The sequence below is a fragment of the Lactuca serriola genome, chromosome 6 (genome assembly GCF_051521515.1).
Source record: "Lactuca serriola cultivar US96UC23 chromosome 6, Lser_US96UC23_V15, whole genome shotgun sequence".
NCBI lineage: Eukaryota > Viridiplantae > Streptophyta > Magnoliopsida > Asterales > Asteraceae > Lactuca > Lactuca serriola.
The window spans coordinates 72,805,608-72,821,173 of record NC_136413.1 but is presented as its reverse complement, the minus strand read 5'-3'; the positions used below and the strand labels follow the sequence as shown (position 1 = coordinate 72,821,173).

The following is a 15,566-nucleotide window of genomic DNA, read 5'->3' as shown; positions in this document are numbered from 1 at the left end:
ATTTCTAGTCCTATATACACTAACATACAAGCCTAGCATAGTTTCATTGCATAAGGAAAGGACTAGGCATCATTTTGCCCCTTAAAGAAGGGTTCACAGTCCAAGAGGTTCTTGGGCCTTGAACTCTTAAATGTTGTTGATTTGTTATGATTTCCAAGTTAATAAGCACCTAGCAAGCCATATAATACAACTAGAGAGAGGTACTCACGATTTGGGATGAAAACCCGAAGATTTGTGAGAGAGAATTTGGCTTTTCTCTAGTTGGAAATGTAACTAATGAAAAATTATGGCTCAGAATCATATATATACTCCTAGGATTTTTGACAAAAAATATTTTATTCAAGAAATGAACTTTAATATCATAGAGTTTTGAAATAACAGAGTTGCACAGTCCAAGAGGTTCTTGGGCCTTGAACTCTTAAATGTTGTTGATTTGTTATGATTTCCAAGTTAATAAGCACCTAGCAAGCCATATAATACAACTAGAGAGAGGTACTCACGATTTGGGATGAAAACCCGAAGATTTGTGAGAGAGAATTTGGCTTTTCTCTAGTTGGAAATGTAACTAATGAAAAATTATGGCTCAGAATCATATATATACTCCTAGGATTTTTGACAAAAAATATTTTATTCAAGAAATGAACTTTAATATCATAGAGTTTTGAAATAACAGAGTTGCACATAACCCTAGTGCATCCTCTCTCCTGATATCCTTTTAAGTGTAAATCCTGAAATACTCAAACTTATACTGAAAAGTCTGAAAATTTACTGCAACTGATATGACTTCTATTGAAGTGCTATTGTTTGTACAGAATAGAATTTCGGGTTGTCACAAGCTTGAAGTCTTGGTGTATTTGGCCTTAAAGAGCTTAGCCCCAATAGTTTGGAAGCCTCAAGTGGAATCACAACACATCATGGACAAAGGAGGAACTTGAGAGAGAATTACATGCACCCAAAAAACACTATGAACTCCAAGAATTCACAAGTGGCATTTTTAGGCAATGGAGTATGTATTTATATGTGGAATTTCAGGTGTCATGGATATAACCCAAATCCATACCCATGGGTCTTATGATCCATGGTTCATGTGGCCCAACTCTTTATGTATCTATACATAAACTTGGTACAACATGGATCATAAGCCCAACACATATAAATATAACTAAATATCATAATTAGTCCCCATAGATTTAATTAGTCTATTTTGATCACAAAATTAATTCCAAATTAATTCTTAATCAATACTAATTAACTCATATGATCCCATATTAATATATTATAACTTATAATATATTAATAAATCATATATAACCTCTTCTCTCAAAAGTCCATCCCTACAAATTTTCCTGATGATATGCAACCCAAATGGACCATGCTACTCTCGGGTCGAGTACATACCAATAATAGTTATGGGCTTAGACATCTAATCCAACATGATCGTCTCAGACATAATCTGAACCTAGTCACAATTATGATTGAGGGGGAATGTAAATAGATTAGACAAAAGGTTTTGAATATATGATATATCATGTTGTATAGATAGATCCTAATTATAAGGGATAATTGTTATCTTGTAATCATATTCGTATATATATATATATATATATATATATATATATATATATATGTATATATATATATATGTATATATTCAATCAATCCTATTGGGATCTTTTACACCAAATTCTTTGTTTCACTAGCTATGGGCCAAATCATAGACTTACAATCACTCTTACAACGACCTATTTTAGCCATTGGGCCTATTTCGTCCCAAGTGAATGCTACATGAAAATTTTGTAATCTTACAACATTTCTACAATTTCCATGGCCTTTCCCATGGACTTTCATGCAAGCATAACAACAAGAGCCACAAAGATAACACACACATACGACACCAGATGTCCTACATAGTATAATGAAAAAACTCTCCTCCTAAACAAAGTTGACAACTACAACCTCACATAATCGAATAGCGGGTACTACACACCTCCTACTTAATAATACAAGGTAAAACCTTACTCTTTCTTCTAAAACTAAAAATTTGACTAAAGGTCAAACACGATCAAAGTCAACTCTAGCTGACCTCCACATCGTGGCCATCCAACTAAGTCCCGATCAAATTTCCCTACCACGTCGTGGAAGGCATGCCACCATGTTGTGGTAGAGTACAGACAAAACAATCGCAACATTCTCCTTTGCCACGTTGTAGTTACTACACTTGGATAGCTTAATGGATTGAGTCCTTAATCCGAAAAGCCCCTTGTTCGTACTTTTTGGTAAGCTTCTTGGGACCCCAATGGTCTATAGAAACCCAAACTTTATGGACATGCATGACCTATACATGTGCTTTACCTAACTAGGTCAAAATAATGAGCAAATGACCTAAAACTCATGCATGGCTCTCAAAACTCATTCAACTTCTAGATCTAGAAGATATAGTGACCAAGGGACCAAGATGAGCTATGAAGTTGAAAACTTTATCCCATTTAACCAACCCAAACTCGAATGTGAGCCAAAACATGCAATAAAACCTACATCTACGAAGAGAGAAGCAAAAAGATGGAAGCTTGAAGTCTTACAAATGGTCCAGAGAGTGATCCTAAAGACGAAGAGGAGTTTCTTGCTTGATTCTTGCACCAAAACCTTATTCTATCTTTAACGTGAACCAAGAACACCAAAATAAGCTCAAGACTTACAAAGATGCTAGGGTTTGCTAAGAACACTTATGGAGGTGATGGAGGCTGAGGGTGGAGGAAACCCTAACCATCACATCTTTTAAATAAGGCCTCAAAAAACTAAGGTTTTTCACATCTGCCGCCACCACATCATGGTGTTATAGGCAAGCATCATGCCACGTCATGGTGTTCTAAATGAAACATGTGTTTCATCCAAAAAAAAATCCATGTCGTGGTGATCCTTTCACCACTTTGTGACCAACCACAAATTTCAAAATTAAAAAATGTAATTCATACCTGAAAACCGGACGTTACAATATCCATGCAAGTTTTACCTTCATGTTTTAAAAACACAGAAGTCAATTATATTTAAGTTGGCAACTTATGTATTGAAAATATTTAGGCAACCTATATAACCTATGTATTTAAATTATATGAGAGATTTTAATAAAACATGTAAGACGGATAATAGATAAATTAGTTAATTTTATAAAACGATTTGCAAAGGTTAACAGAGAAGGTTTTTGACAAAAACTTTTTGTTAAAATGATTAATAGAAAGATAATATGACAAAAGTAATAATTCTTCACGAGGTTAACATATATAATCTAACCCATTAGATTTAATAAAAAATACAACAACAAATTATTTGGTTTACATTTTGTATATTGACTCATATAGAAATCCATTACACATCCTACTAAAGGGTTAAGACATTCACATCATGGATTAAGATCTCAACAATGATCTTCATTGATTAGTGGAAGTTCCTTTATATATATGCTTTGATCATCACAAAAACATTTAAATTTGTGGGACTTGGTTCTGTTTGTGACAAATGTGTTTGTGATGATTGTTAACAGCAGGGAGGTGAGAGGCAATAGGTGGTAGCAGGGTTTGAGTGGACGCGATGATAGACAACGACTATAGTGGAGACTACAACCGATAACATGGTCAATTAAACGAGAGTTGAGTAGAAATATACGAGAACTGAGTGAATTTTTTAGAGAGAGTAAAAGACTGAGTTGTGAGATATTCGAATAAAATAGAGTAGAGTAAAGAATGATGAGAATTGCTTGTCAAGCAACAAAGTATTGTAGAGGGTCGCTAACTGTTTTCTGATGGAGCGTAGCAGAGAAAAAGATGGCTAAGACAAAGGGAGACCGAAAAACCGATGCGAGATGCGTAAGAGTGAGGGTATGTGTGTGGCGGTAGGGTTACGTGGGCGGACGTATCATACGGAAGAGATAATAGTAATTTAATTTGTTTTCACATGAATTATGGCAAGAATAAAAATACATATGTGATTTTTATGTTTTTTTTTTAATAAAATATAAAGAATTGAATTATAGTCTTTGTGGCAATGGTAATGGCAGAACTGCCCCTGGCATTCGCATATTATTCCGTAAATATCCAACCCACATAAATAACCACTCTTCTATCACGCACCAGGCCAAAGCTTAACACAGCCGCCGCTGCTCCTCCCGGCTCACCACCTGCCCTACCTCCGAACGTTGTCGTCGTTGCTCCGCATAGCGTTAAATAACATGGGTTCGAAGAAGAAAGGTTTATTCTCTATTCTACTTTGATCAAATTCGTCGGTGTTTTGCCCTTTTGTACTGTAAAAAAAGGTTATGATACTGATTTTTCATACTATTTTTCATGCTAATTTTAGACAGGAAACCGAAGAAGGTTTCCGGCAAAGATGAACAGAAGGAAGATAATACAGAGGAAGTACCTATAAAGTCTGTGGAAAATGCAAACGCGCATAAGAGCCAGTTACAAAGGCTTTCAGAAAAGGTGAGCCCAAATTAATTCCTTTTGATTTAGAACCCTAACATCAATTTAATGTGGTTGAAAGATAACCAACAGCGTTATTCTATAGCTTCAGTTTCTTCAAAAAGTTCAAATTGCAATTACTGATTATCGTTTATTTTATGGGTAAACAACAATATAAAAGAACTTTGTTTACTGCTTCAGCTTTTTTGCTACTGATTATCGTTTGTGGAGTTAGGGTTAGGTTTACAAGCCTCTTTAATTTGTGATTCCGTAGATTATACATCAGTGTTCCTTCTTAATTACTGTTTAATGATTGCAAATTCGACTTCAGTGTGTATAATTTAGACTCTGGCTAGTGATGCATTGTAAAATATAAACATTATAAGATACTTTAATCACTCTAGTAGCCTACATTTCTTATGGTTTAAAACATGAAATCAAATATGAATATGGCTTTAATAATCCAGAAAATCCATATTACTTTGGTTATTATTATCGGATCATGAAACAATTTTGATTCTTCTTTCATTATGAACCATTTGAATGTTGATAAAATCACATTTTTACCCCTACAGGATCCAGAGTTTTATGAATACTTGAAGGAACACGACAAAGAGCTTCTTGAATTTGATGATGAGGTAAGAGTCAAATATAAGCTTCTTTAATAATATGTATAAGGAATCCTCTATGTAGATTGTAAACTAATTTTCTTTTCATCCATAGGAGGATGGAGAAACAGACATGGATGATGATGATAACACACAAGAAGGTCAAGATGAAGAAGATGAAACTCAATCTTCCACAAAAAAGGACCAAGAATCCTCCACAAAAGCAATAACAAGTGAAATGGTGGATTCATGGATTAAAACCATTCATGAAGAACGAAGAATAGGTGCAATTCGATCAATCATGAGAGCTTTTAGGAGTGCATGTCATTGTGGTGATGATGATAGTGAATCAAAGTTGAGCTCAATGTCTTTTCCTGTTTTCAATAAGATTTTGTTGTTTGTGTTGAGTGAGATGGATGGGATTTTGAGAACAATTCTTAAGCTTCCACTTTCGGGTGGAAAGAAGGAGATGATTGTTGAGTTGATGAACACAAGAGCATGGAAAAACTATAATCATTTAGTGAAGGCGTATCTTGGAAATGCTCTTCATGTTTTGAATCAAATGACAGATACAGATATGATTGCTTTTACATTGAGACGTTTGAAGTACTCTTCTTTGTTTCTTGCTGCTTTTCCAAGCTTACTAAGGAAGTATATAAAGGTGCGTGTTTTCTTGTTTTCTTGTTTTCAAGCTTTTGCTTTTTTTTTTGTGGATTATAAATGTGCTTTGACTAAAGTATATCATCGGTTGACTATTTGCAAACGAGTATGAAATTTACGAAGTACCCTTTTTGACTGGTTGATTTCAAGATTCCATTTTAACACCCATGGAATTCAATTCCAAGCATTGTCCCACTTGTTGAAATTACCAAAATGCCCTTTTTACCCTAGAATTCTACAAATCAAAGAGAAATATACAAACCCTTTGATAGTTTTTTTTCAAAACCAACCAAACAGAGATACAGAAAGGAATGGATTTTTTATGTGCTTTTGTCTAAAATATACCATCAGTTGACTATTTGCAAATGAGTATGAAATTACCAAAATACCCTTTTTTGACTGGTTGATTTCACATGGAATTCAATTCCAAGCATTTCCCTCATGTCAAAATTACCAAAATATTGTAACCCTAAATTCCACAAATCAAAGAGAAATACACAAACCCATTGATACTTTTCTTAAATCAAACAGAAATACACAATCGAATGGAGTTTCATTTCATTTTGCTTCCATCCAAACACATAACAAATTTCAATAATTTCATATTCCAATTCCTTTTCTTCTGATTATATGACAGGTTGTTCTTCATTTTTGGGGCACTGGTGGAGGTGCACTACCAATAGTTTCATTACTATTCCTTAGAGATATATGCATTCGTTTAGGTTCTGATTGTATAGACGAATGTTTCAAAGGAATATACAAAGCATATGTCCTAAATTGTCATTTTGTAAACCCAAGCAAACTTCAACAAGTACAGTTTCTTGGAAATTGTGTCAATGAGCTTTATAGAGTCGATCTTCCATCTGCATATCAACACGCCTTTCTTTTCATTCGCCAATTATCTGTGATTTTACATGAAGCACTTTCAACAAAAAGGAAGGTAAACAAATAAATTCTTTAATTCTTTCACTAATCAACTTCTTGTTGTTTCAGTGTCTGTTTTATTATGCTTATAGGTTTTGTATTTGGATTAATCTCATAAAAGACCTTATATTTTTCGTTTTTTTTTTTTTACAAAAAAGGGTTTTATGCAGAAAAGTCTCATTATTTTTTGATAAAGTCCTAAAAATAATCTTGAACAGAAAAGTCCTGATCATTTAATATTTTGCAGAATTTAACGAAAAAGTCTTTATTTTTATTTTAACAGGAAATGACAGATTATCATGTAAAGTTAAAATAATCATCAGGACTTTTCTGTTAAATGTTTTTAGGACTTTATCAAAAATCTTCCCAAAAGAATGAGACTTTTCTGCATAAAACCCCCAAAAAAATTTGTAAAATATGGGGGGTTTTTTTCGAGAAAAACTAAAAAAGTTAGGTTTAACAGAATTTTTTTCGGAAAAAAATTACAAAGTTGAGGGCTTTTTCGGAAAAAATGAAAAAATAAAGATAGAGAGGTTTAATCTGTTAAAAAACACAAAATGTAAGGTCTTTTAATTGTTTCACAAAAAACACTAAAGGGTCTGTTTTATTATGCTTATTATAGGTTTTATATTTTGGTCTTTTAACAGGAAATCTTTAGGAAAGTTTATGAATGGAAGTATATGAATTGTCTTCAACTGTGGACTGGAGCTATTTGTGCATATGGATCAGAAGCTGATTTTAAGCCACTTGCATATCCATTAACTCAAATTATTTCTGGAGTTGTGAGATTAGTTCCAACTGCTCGATATCTTCCACTAAGATTAAGATGCATCAGGATGCTGAATCAGATTGCTAATGCTACAAACACCTTTATTCCAGTTGCTGTTCTTCTTTCTGACATGTTGGATATGAAAGAGCTGAATAAACCTCCAACTGGAGGTGTTGGAAAAGCTGTTGATTTGAGAACTGTTTTAAGGGTAAGTTTTGTTTTATGAAAAAAGGGTTTATTACAAGAAATCGATAGCAATTTGATTTTGTTTATTTGTGTGTGAGACTTCATTTTGAAGTTGAAAAGGACTTATTGACTTATGAAGGTGGAAAAAAGGAGTTTTTAAAAGTGTTTGGATTAGCTTTTTAGTGGCAAAAGTCAATAAGTTAAAAAGTGTTTGGCTTAAAATTGTTTTTTTTATCCCAATAAGATATAAGTCATTTCAAAAAGTCACAAATTGTTACTTGTTAAAAACTCCTTTTCAAAGGGTAAACAAAAAGTTGTTTTAAAAGTCCTTATTAGGTATCCAAACACTTTTTATTTAACTTATAATAAGTTAAAAAGTCAGTTTTAGATGAACACCCAAACACCCTCTAAGGCAGATATCTTACATAGAAATACACTAATGAAAATAAGCTCTTTATCTTTTTGAATGATTTGAAATATGTTCAATTATTTCATAAAGCACCATAGTAATGAAAATGACTAGAATTTGGGTAACTTTGCTATAATAAATAAATAAAACATACATTACTATTTCTTTCATTTACCCTTTATAAAAAAAAAAATCAAACTTTTTACATTTTTAAACGATTTGAAAATGGCAGGTTAGCAAGGCGACTATAAAGACACGATCTTTCCAAGAAGCATGTGTTTTTAGTGTAATTGAAGAACTTGCTGAGCATTTAGCACAATGGAGTTATTCTCCTTCTTTCTTTGAGCTTTCTTTTATTCCAGCTGTTCGTATGCGAAGCTTCTGTAAATCTACAAAAGTTGAGAGATTTAGGCGTGAAATGAGGCAATTCATTCGTGAGGTGAACAAATTTTTATTATCATTTTGTTTCTTGAAACTAATGGATTTTGATTTTGATGATTAATATGTTCTCTTGGTTGTTTTATGATATGCAGATTGAAGCTAACTCTGAGTTCACTAATAAAAAAAGAATGTCCATTTCTTATCTACCAAATGATCCTTCTGCTTCATCGTTTATGGAGGTTTGCATATTTTTGGTGCTATAGTTTGAGACTTTTTAAACTACATTTATGTGAAGTCAATGGTGTGTTTGACTTGAAACAGGAAGAGAAAAAGAAGGGTGTTAGTCCTTTGTCTAAATACGTTGCCATTCTTCGTCAAAAAGCACAACAAAGAAACGATTCATTGGTTGAGTCCAGGTTTGTTAAATGTTTCATTTTTTAAATATTTTTTACAACAAATTTATAGAATAGAGTTCAAATTATATTCGTATCTACATATAATATAATAGATTTGGGAATATGAAATTGATTTGGCGTATGTTTTTTTTTTTCAGTATAATTGTGGGTGAAAAAGCATCTATCTTTGGTAAAAAGAAACGTAAAGATGATGATGATGATGATGATGAGGATGATGATGATGATGATGATGATGATGATGTGAATGTTGATGGTGCTGCTGTCTTTAGTTCTACATGGTTACCAAGTGGTGATCGCAAGTATGTTTTTTTTTTTTTTCTAACTCTGTTGATCTCTTTGTCACTTCACGATGTATTTTTTTTAACGAATTGTTTTTTTAATAGGGCTAAGAATCTTGAAGAGGATGAAAAGGATAAAAAGGAAAAGAAGCGACAGAAACAGAAAGTTGTTGGGAAAAAGGGTGCTACTGATGAAGATGTTGTGGAGGATTTTGTTCTTAGCTCAGATGAAGAAGAAGAGGAGTTGAGTGATGATGAGAATCCTGTTGAAACAGAAGATGTTAAAGCAAAAGCAAAACCACAACACAAGAAGGCGTCTGGAAAATCGTCAAAAAGAAAGGGAAATTTTAGAACCAAGAATAGGTCTAAGAAAAGAAACAAGGCAAACTAGGAAAAATTATTTATAGCATGATATTGTTGTTATGCATCTGAATCTTATTGATTTTTTTTTTTTTTTTTTAATGTTTATTTGGGATTGAGATCCTGCAATTTTGACTTTTCAGCTTTAAATCGAACAAAAAGTTAAGCGTAAGTCGAGTAACACTGTAGATTTTTTATCATTTAAAAGACATGTTTATTTGGGATTGAGATCCTGCAATTTGGCTTTTGCTATTGTTTTTTTTAATTACCTTATAAATATATACACTTGATAATTTTGTACCTTTTGTCTATACCCTAAAACACCTTCGCTTAGGAGTATTTAGAAAGAAAAGTATTTTTTTGCTCTTATTGATCACAAAAACAAAATAGCATTTCTATTACGACAAAACGATAGAAGAATGTTATGTTTTGGTGAAGAAAATATAATAGATAAAAAGTAAAAATAATGTAATATTTTTCCAGCTTACATTTTCAATTTATAGACTTAATAACTTAATCTCAAATTAAAACGTTTCAGACAAATATAAGTTATAACCAACCGTTTCCAATCTTGCCTTACCTCTTAGAACTATCATTTTTTTACCCACATTCCATCCTTACCCATGTGACACAACGCAAGTAACAATACAGAAACCCAACTTTTAACTTTTTTTTTTTTTCTAAAAATCTGAAACAAAAAAAAACCTAGTACCAACAAACTCACAACTGTCCTCAACAATCAACATCTCAGATACTCCAAAACTAAAAAAAAAAAACCCTCAAAATCAAGCTCCAGAACTACGCAATTCTTCAGCACCATGAGCAAAATGACACCTCTCCCCAAAAGTACAAGTCCCTTTAGCAAAATTCTCACAAAGCTTTGTCTTAAAATTCCCCGCCGGACCACCACCACCACCACCACCCGCCGCCTTTCCAAATCCCTTTTGTGGCGGCAGTGGTCCAGAAGCCGAACTTATATTCACAATCAACTCACGCACCATTTGACTCGCATGTTTAATCTGATCAAAAGTCCCTTCCAATTCAATATTTCTCAAATTCGGATCCGATTCATGATCTCTTATTGACAATTTAGCTCCAGTCAACCGACTAATTTGCTTAGAGTTGACTCCGCTTTTTCCAATAATAGCTCCCGCTAGTGACGCGTTGACACTGATTTTCGCGGTTGCAGAGGCGCCAAAACTGGCGGCAGCGGCGGTGTTTGCCGCCGGATTGAAATCACTCCGCCCACCACCACCACCGCCGCCGCCGCCAAATCTAGCCATGGCGCGTGGGTCTTCGTGGTGAGATGGGGCGGTTGGTTTCCCGAGTTCCCATTCACCATGGGCGAAATGACACTTGTCACCAAATCGACAGCCTTCAGCGGTGTTGAATTTGTTGCAGAGGCGGCTTTTGACAGCTGGCGGTGATGACCCGTCCGGGAAGGATGGCGGGAGGACAGGTGGTCTGTTGGTTGGTGGAAGCGCCGGGTGGTTGCCGCCAGTCATTTGGTTGACTGCTTTCAGACCTCCGGGAACATAGTGCAAGAAATGACACCCTTCACCAAATGGGCATCCAGAAGTGCTGCATATCAAAATAAAAAACAGAATGGAGAATGTCAAAAGTCAAAACTAAAATGACTATTATGTCCCTGTGTTAGTTCTATGTAAATTAAGTGCTATATAACCAAAATCGATAATACCCATTGATGTGATGTATTGAGCTTTATATGTTTTGTATACTGTGTAATTTTAGTTTTCCAAATAAGAAATTCCCTGTATCATGACCATAGATGATAATATGATATTGATTATTGAAATTTGAAAACAAGAATTTGAAGTATTGAGATGTATTAAAGATTGGAATTAATGTTTCTTTCATGAAACGATGAGTTTTCTGTAGTTCTGTTCTCAACTCCTTGTTATGATGGTAGTTGTTATCTTGATTGATTATGTGTGTAGATATCATATCATATAACCTGTATCAAAACTTTAGATTTCCAAGCCATTAGTCCAGATGATACATATTTTAATTGTGTAGTGTAATTTTCATGAAATTAATAAGCATTACAATATACTATGAATAATTTAATTTACAAGATTGATTTTAGCCAAGTTAGAATTTAAACCTGAAAAACTTTGTGCATGGCTTCGATTTGCTTCCTAAACCAGATTGAAACGACTCCGTGTCTGTTACATCACATTAATTATTTTATCTCAGTTGTAATTTCAAGATTTACAAAGTTGCACACGCTCTGCTCTAAGAGCTTATCATTAATTAATTCCTCTCACACTCGACAATTTCTCTTCGGACAACGACTTAATAACTTATTTAACTTCGTTGAACGAAAGCTCGAACGCTAGAAAGAAGAAAAAGAAATTATTCGACGATGAATATTGAACAACTTGTTTGAATGACAGTTCCACATAGGTACTACATTTAAAATGAAAAACTAGACGGGAGATCGAATGGGAAAAGGAATCTTCAAGCATTAAACATTATCGAAACCCTAGATCTAGATTGAAGAAGAGAGATTCGATGTTACCTTGTTTGGATTTCTTGAATCCACCGTTGCCATTCAAACCAGCTGGCCTCCCTCGTTTTCTAGCTAGGCCGAATTCCATGGCGAATCGTTGCAGAGAGTTAGGTTACAAGGGGGAAAGTGGGAGAGTGATGAAGATCGGTTAGGGTTTGCAGAGAGCGAAGGGGCTTGAAAAAGGGGGAAAATGATAGAGATCTAGAACGTGTAGATTTTAGTAGAGTGATTGGTCAAAGTCGTCGTTTTTAACTTTTAATTAACATTTATATGGGCCTTAAATGAAACCAATCATATATTGGGCTTTACCAGACATTTGCAATAAGAGATTAAATGTTAAAATTCCACCTGTTTTAAATATTTTATTTTGGGAAAAAACATTACGATTTCAAGGATAAATAAAGCGTACATTAGTTTGTCTTTTTCATGAAATTGTATTTTTTTTATTATTATTTTGTCTTTTTATTTAATGAGATGTGGAGACGTATTATTATTGTGAAATTAGTTTCGTTATGAGATTAGTGTGAAAGATAGTTGAACTGATCACTGCTTTAAATACTGTCTCTACAGGTCACCTATACAAAAAACAGGGGCCTAATCTCAATCCAATATTCAATTTACCCAAAATAATCTAAGTAAAACTTGGTCAAAAGTCAATGGTCAATGCCAAAATTCAAAAGTCAAAGTTCCAAGTCAGGTTGAGTACGTCGTGCATACTCCATATCTACTAGGGATGCAAACGGGGGCGGATATTGACGGATACTGCAATACCCGTCCCCGTCCCCGTCCCCGCTCTGTCTAATCCCTGATAGGTGCAGGTAAAAATATACCCGCCGAATACAGATAACCCGATAAATACCGGTTCAGTAAAAAATATAAAGGAAAATAACATTTCAAAATCTATATATCAAATGATATCACAATTAAGAAGAAAATTAATAGTCATACAGATTATACATACATGCAACACATAGAGTATTAGATGATACAGATTATACATACATGAAAATGACACAAAAATAAGATCACATCAATTTACAAAAGAAATTCGAAGCAATAAGATCATATTAAATAGAAATTGATAACCACTCAACTATACATACATTCTATAACCATTCGATCATTCCGTAATAACTAAAATCGATATACATTCAGCCATTCAGTCATTCGTTATATAGATGAGACATACATTTAATAGCCACTTAGCCATTCAACCATTCATATGATACATATATACAATACATACATATATAAAAATCAGATGAATAAATGATATCACAATTCAAAAAAAAAAATTATTTAATAGCAAAAAATGTTCGATTATTTCAACACAATCCACAAAAAAATCAAAGAAATAATAGGATAATCAAAAGCAATAACATTAGAAGAAAACAAGAACAACGAAATCGAGTGCAGAAAAAAAGTTAAAGAAAGAAAAATCGAGTTGAAGGTTTGAGTGCTTGGCTTTTGAGACTTGAATCAAGAAAATCGAGCTTCTTCCGACTTAAGTCTAGAGGAGTTGAAGTCTTGATTCATTGAATTGCTTGAAGATTGTGAAGCTAGTGGTGTTGGCGAGAAAACTGAAAAGACAATAACTCGTGACTAACTTTAATCTTGGAGGAATAAATACGATTGTATATTAAAATGGATTAGGAAGATAGTAAAGTTATCTCCTAAAGGGTGTATGGTGAAGCCTGGAGAATGGAAAAGTCGGAGCATGCAATCGTGTGTGCTTATGTGAAACTTTGGAAAACAATAACTATTAAATTGAATTTAATGGGTTGAAGATTTCCCGACATTGCCCGTGGTGGTGATAGTTTCATTTTTTACACCGGGGAAGGGTACCAACATATCTATTGGTAGGTGCTTGACTTGCAGGAACATCGGCAAGAGTGGTAGCGGCATGAACTGTCACTACTTGTTGTTTCTTGGAGGGTTCCTGCGAAAGCTGCCCCTTTCGTTTGTTCCAGTTTTGCTTCCTTTTCCCTCCACTCTCTCTTTGTGGTTCGGGAGCGGCTATCACTTTATCCAAATCGACCCTGTGGTCAATCAGAGTCTGCGCTAGACACTTGGCGCTATCGAAAGTAGAAGGCTTAGCAGCCAAGACATTCCCTTGAGTTGGGGGAGTCAATCCCCATATGTACCTTTCAATTTTCTTGTTTTCCGGGGTGACCATCCCCGGGCAAAGAAGAGCCAGATCTTCAAACCTTGCAGTGTACGTAGCAATGTCGGAACCCTTCATCTTCAAGCTCCAGAGTTCGTGCTCCAATTTCTGCATCTCGACCCTTGGGCAGTACTCAACAAGCATCAGTTCTTTCAGACTCTCCCATCCCATGGCATTGGCTACCGGAATAGTTAGGGATTTGACTCGGCTGTTCCGCCAAGTTAATTCTCTGTCAGTAAAGGTGCAAGCAGCGAACTTCACTTTGCTGGCCTCGGAGCAAGAACAAATCTCGAAAATTGATTCGATCTTCTCGAACCAACGAGTTAAGGCGATGACTCCTCTCTTGCCGTCGAAGGATTTGGGCTTTACATTCATAAAATCCTTGTAGGAACACTCCTTTGGGTGTCCCTAACTACCATCAAGATTCAAAGGGTGGGTACCACTTCCTGATCCGCCAGAACCACCAGGATTTATTTACGCCATCGCGCCAGCCACAACGGCTGTAACTGCTGCTTAGAACATGGTAGGATCGAACTAAGGAGGTGGTGGCGGTGCCGGATCCGTTAAGGAATTGTTGTTCTTTTGGTTGGGTCTCTTCTTTGGAGGCATCTTGTTCTAAAATAATCAGGAAGAAGAGGATGGTAAGTCCCCTAGATTGAAATCAAGAGATATGAACAAGATATATCTCAACTTGATGGGTAAAGTGTTCTACTAAGCGATAACAAGAAAATATTGCTAATGCAAGAAAACTATCGCTATGAAAGAAGGAGTAGCAACACTTGAAATGAATCCCTATACTATGTTTGGCTCTAGCTAAAATACTCCTATAGTATTTTAAGTTGTATCTTTCTTTGGATATGGGGTTGGTAAGTTTTAGACTTTTTGCAACACCACAACCATTCCTGGGCATATGCTAGCTACTCCTCGGATAAACATAGTTGATCAAGCTATGTCATTCCCATACCTGACTAGACATCCCCAAGCCTACCTGTGTTGTTCAACAATCATAATACTTTTGTTTTGTTCTACTAATGACATTGATTCGGGTACTTAGACATACTTGTATACTTTTTACAAAAATACTTATATTTTGAAAATATACTTTTAGTTCAGAGCACTTCGGCCCCCTTAGTGTTTATAGTTGTATACTATGTAAGGTTCGGTATACTTAGTTCACTATAAACAAAAGCTTTGATACCAATCTGTCACACCCCCAAAACGGAACGGCGGAAACGTTCGGGGGTGGAGGACGTAATTTGTAGTATCACAACCATTGCATCATAGTAACCAAAGTAAACACAACCATTACATTAAAATATGAAGATTTACATTGTGTTTAAAACATGATCTGTATACATCGAAAGTATATCAAAAATTTAAAGACGTGACTCTATACACTGTCTTCTCAAAACTCCAGAAAGTAC

General features: G+C 34.7%; 2 protein-coding genes across 2 annotated transcripts; one reads left to right on the top strand and one right to left on the bottom strand.

Moving 5' to 3' along the window:
• Window positions 1-4,096: 4,096 nt before the first annotated feature.
• On the top strand, window positions 4,097-9,683 carry LOC145059057 (Noc2p family). The gene is made up of 11 exons (XM_079006930.1): window positions 4,097-4,241; window positions 4,351-4,475; window positions 5,030-5,092; window positions 5,178-5,723; window positions 6,360-6,662; window positions 7,294-7,623; window positions 8,243-8,449; window positions 8,544-8,630; window positions 8,713-8,807; window positions 8,945-9,106; window positions 9,191-9,683. Exons 1-11 carry the CDS (start codon window positions 4,223-4,225, stop codon window positions 9,474-9,476), a joined length of 2,223 nt encoding a protein of 740 aa, XP_078863056.1. The 5' UTR covers window positions 4,097-4,222; the 3' UTR covers window positions 9,477-9,683.
• A 226-nt stretch (window positions 9,684-9,909) lies between these two features.
• Window positions 9,910-12,200, bottom strand: LOC145059056 (zinc finger CCCH domain-containing protein 14-like). Its single transcript, XM_079006929.1, has 3 exons — window positions 11,988-12,200; window positions 11,571-11,631; window positions 9,910-11,026 (listed from the first exon to the last, which is right to left on the bottom strand). Exons 1-3 carry the CDS (start codon window positions 12,064-12,066, stop codon window positions 10,231-10,233), a joined length of 936 nt encoding a protein of 311 aa, XP_078863055.1. The 5' UTR covers window positions 12,067-12,200; the 3' UTR covers window positions 9,910-10,230.
• Window positions 12,201-15,566: the final 3,366 nt, after the last annotated feature.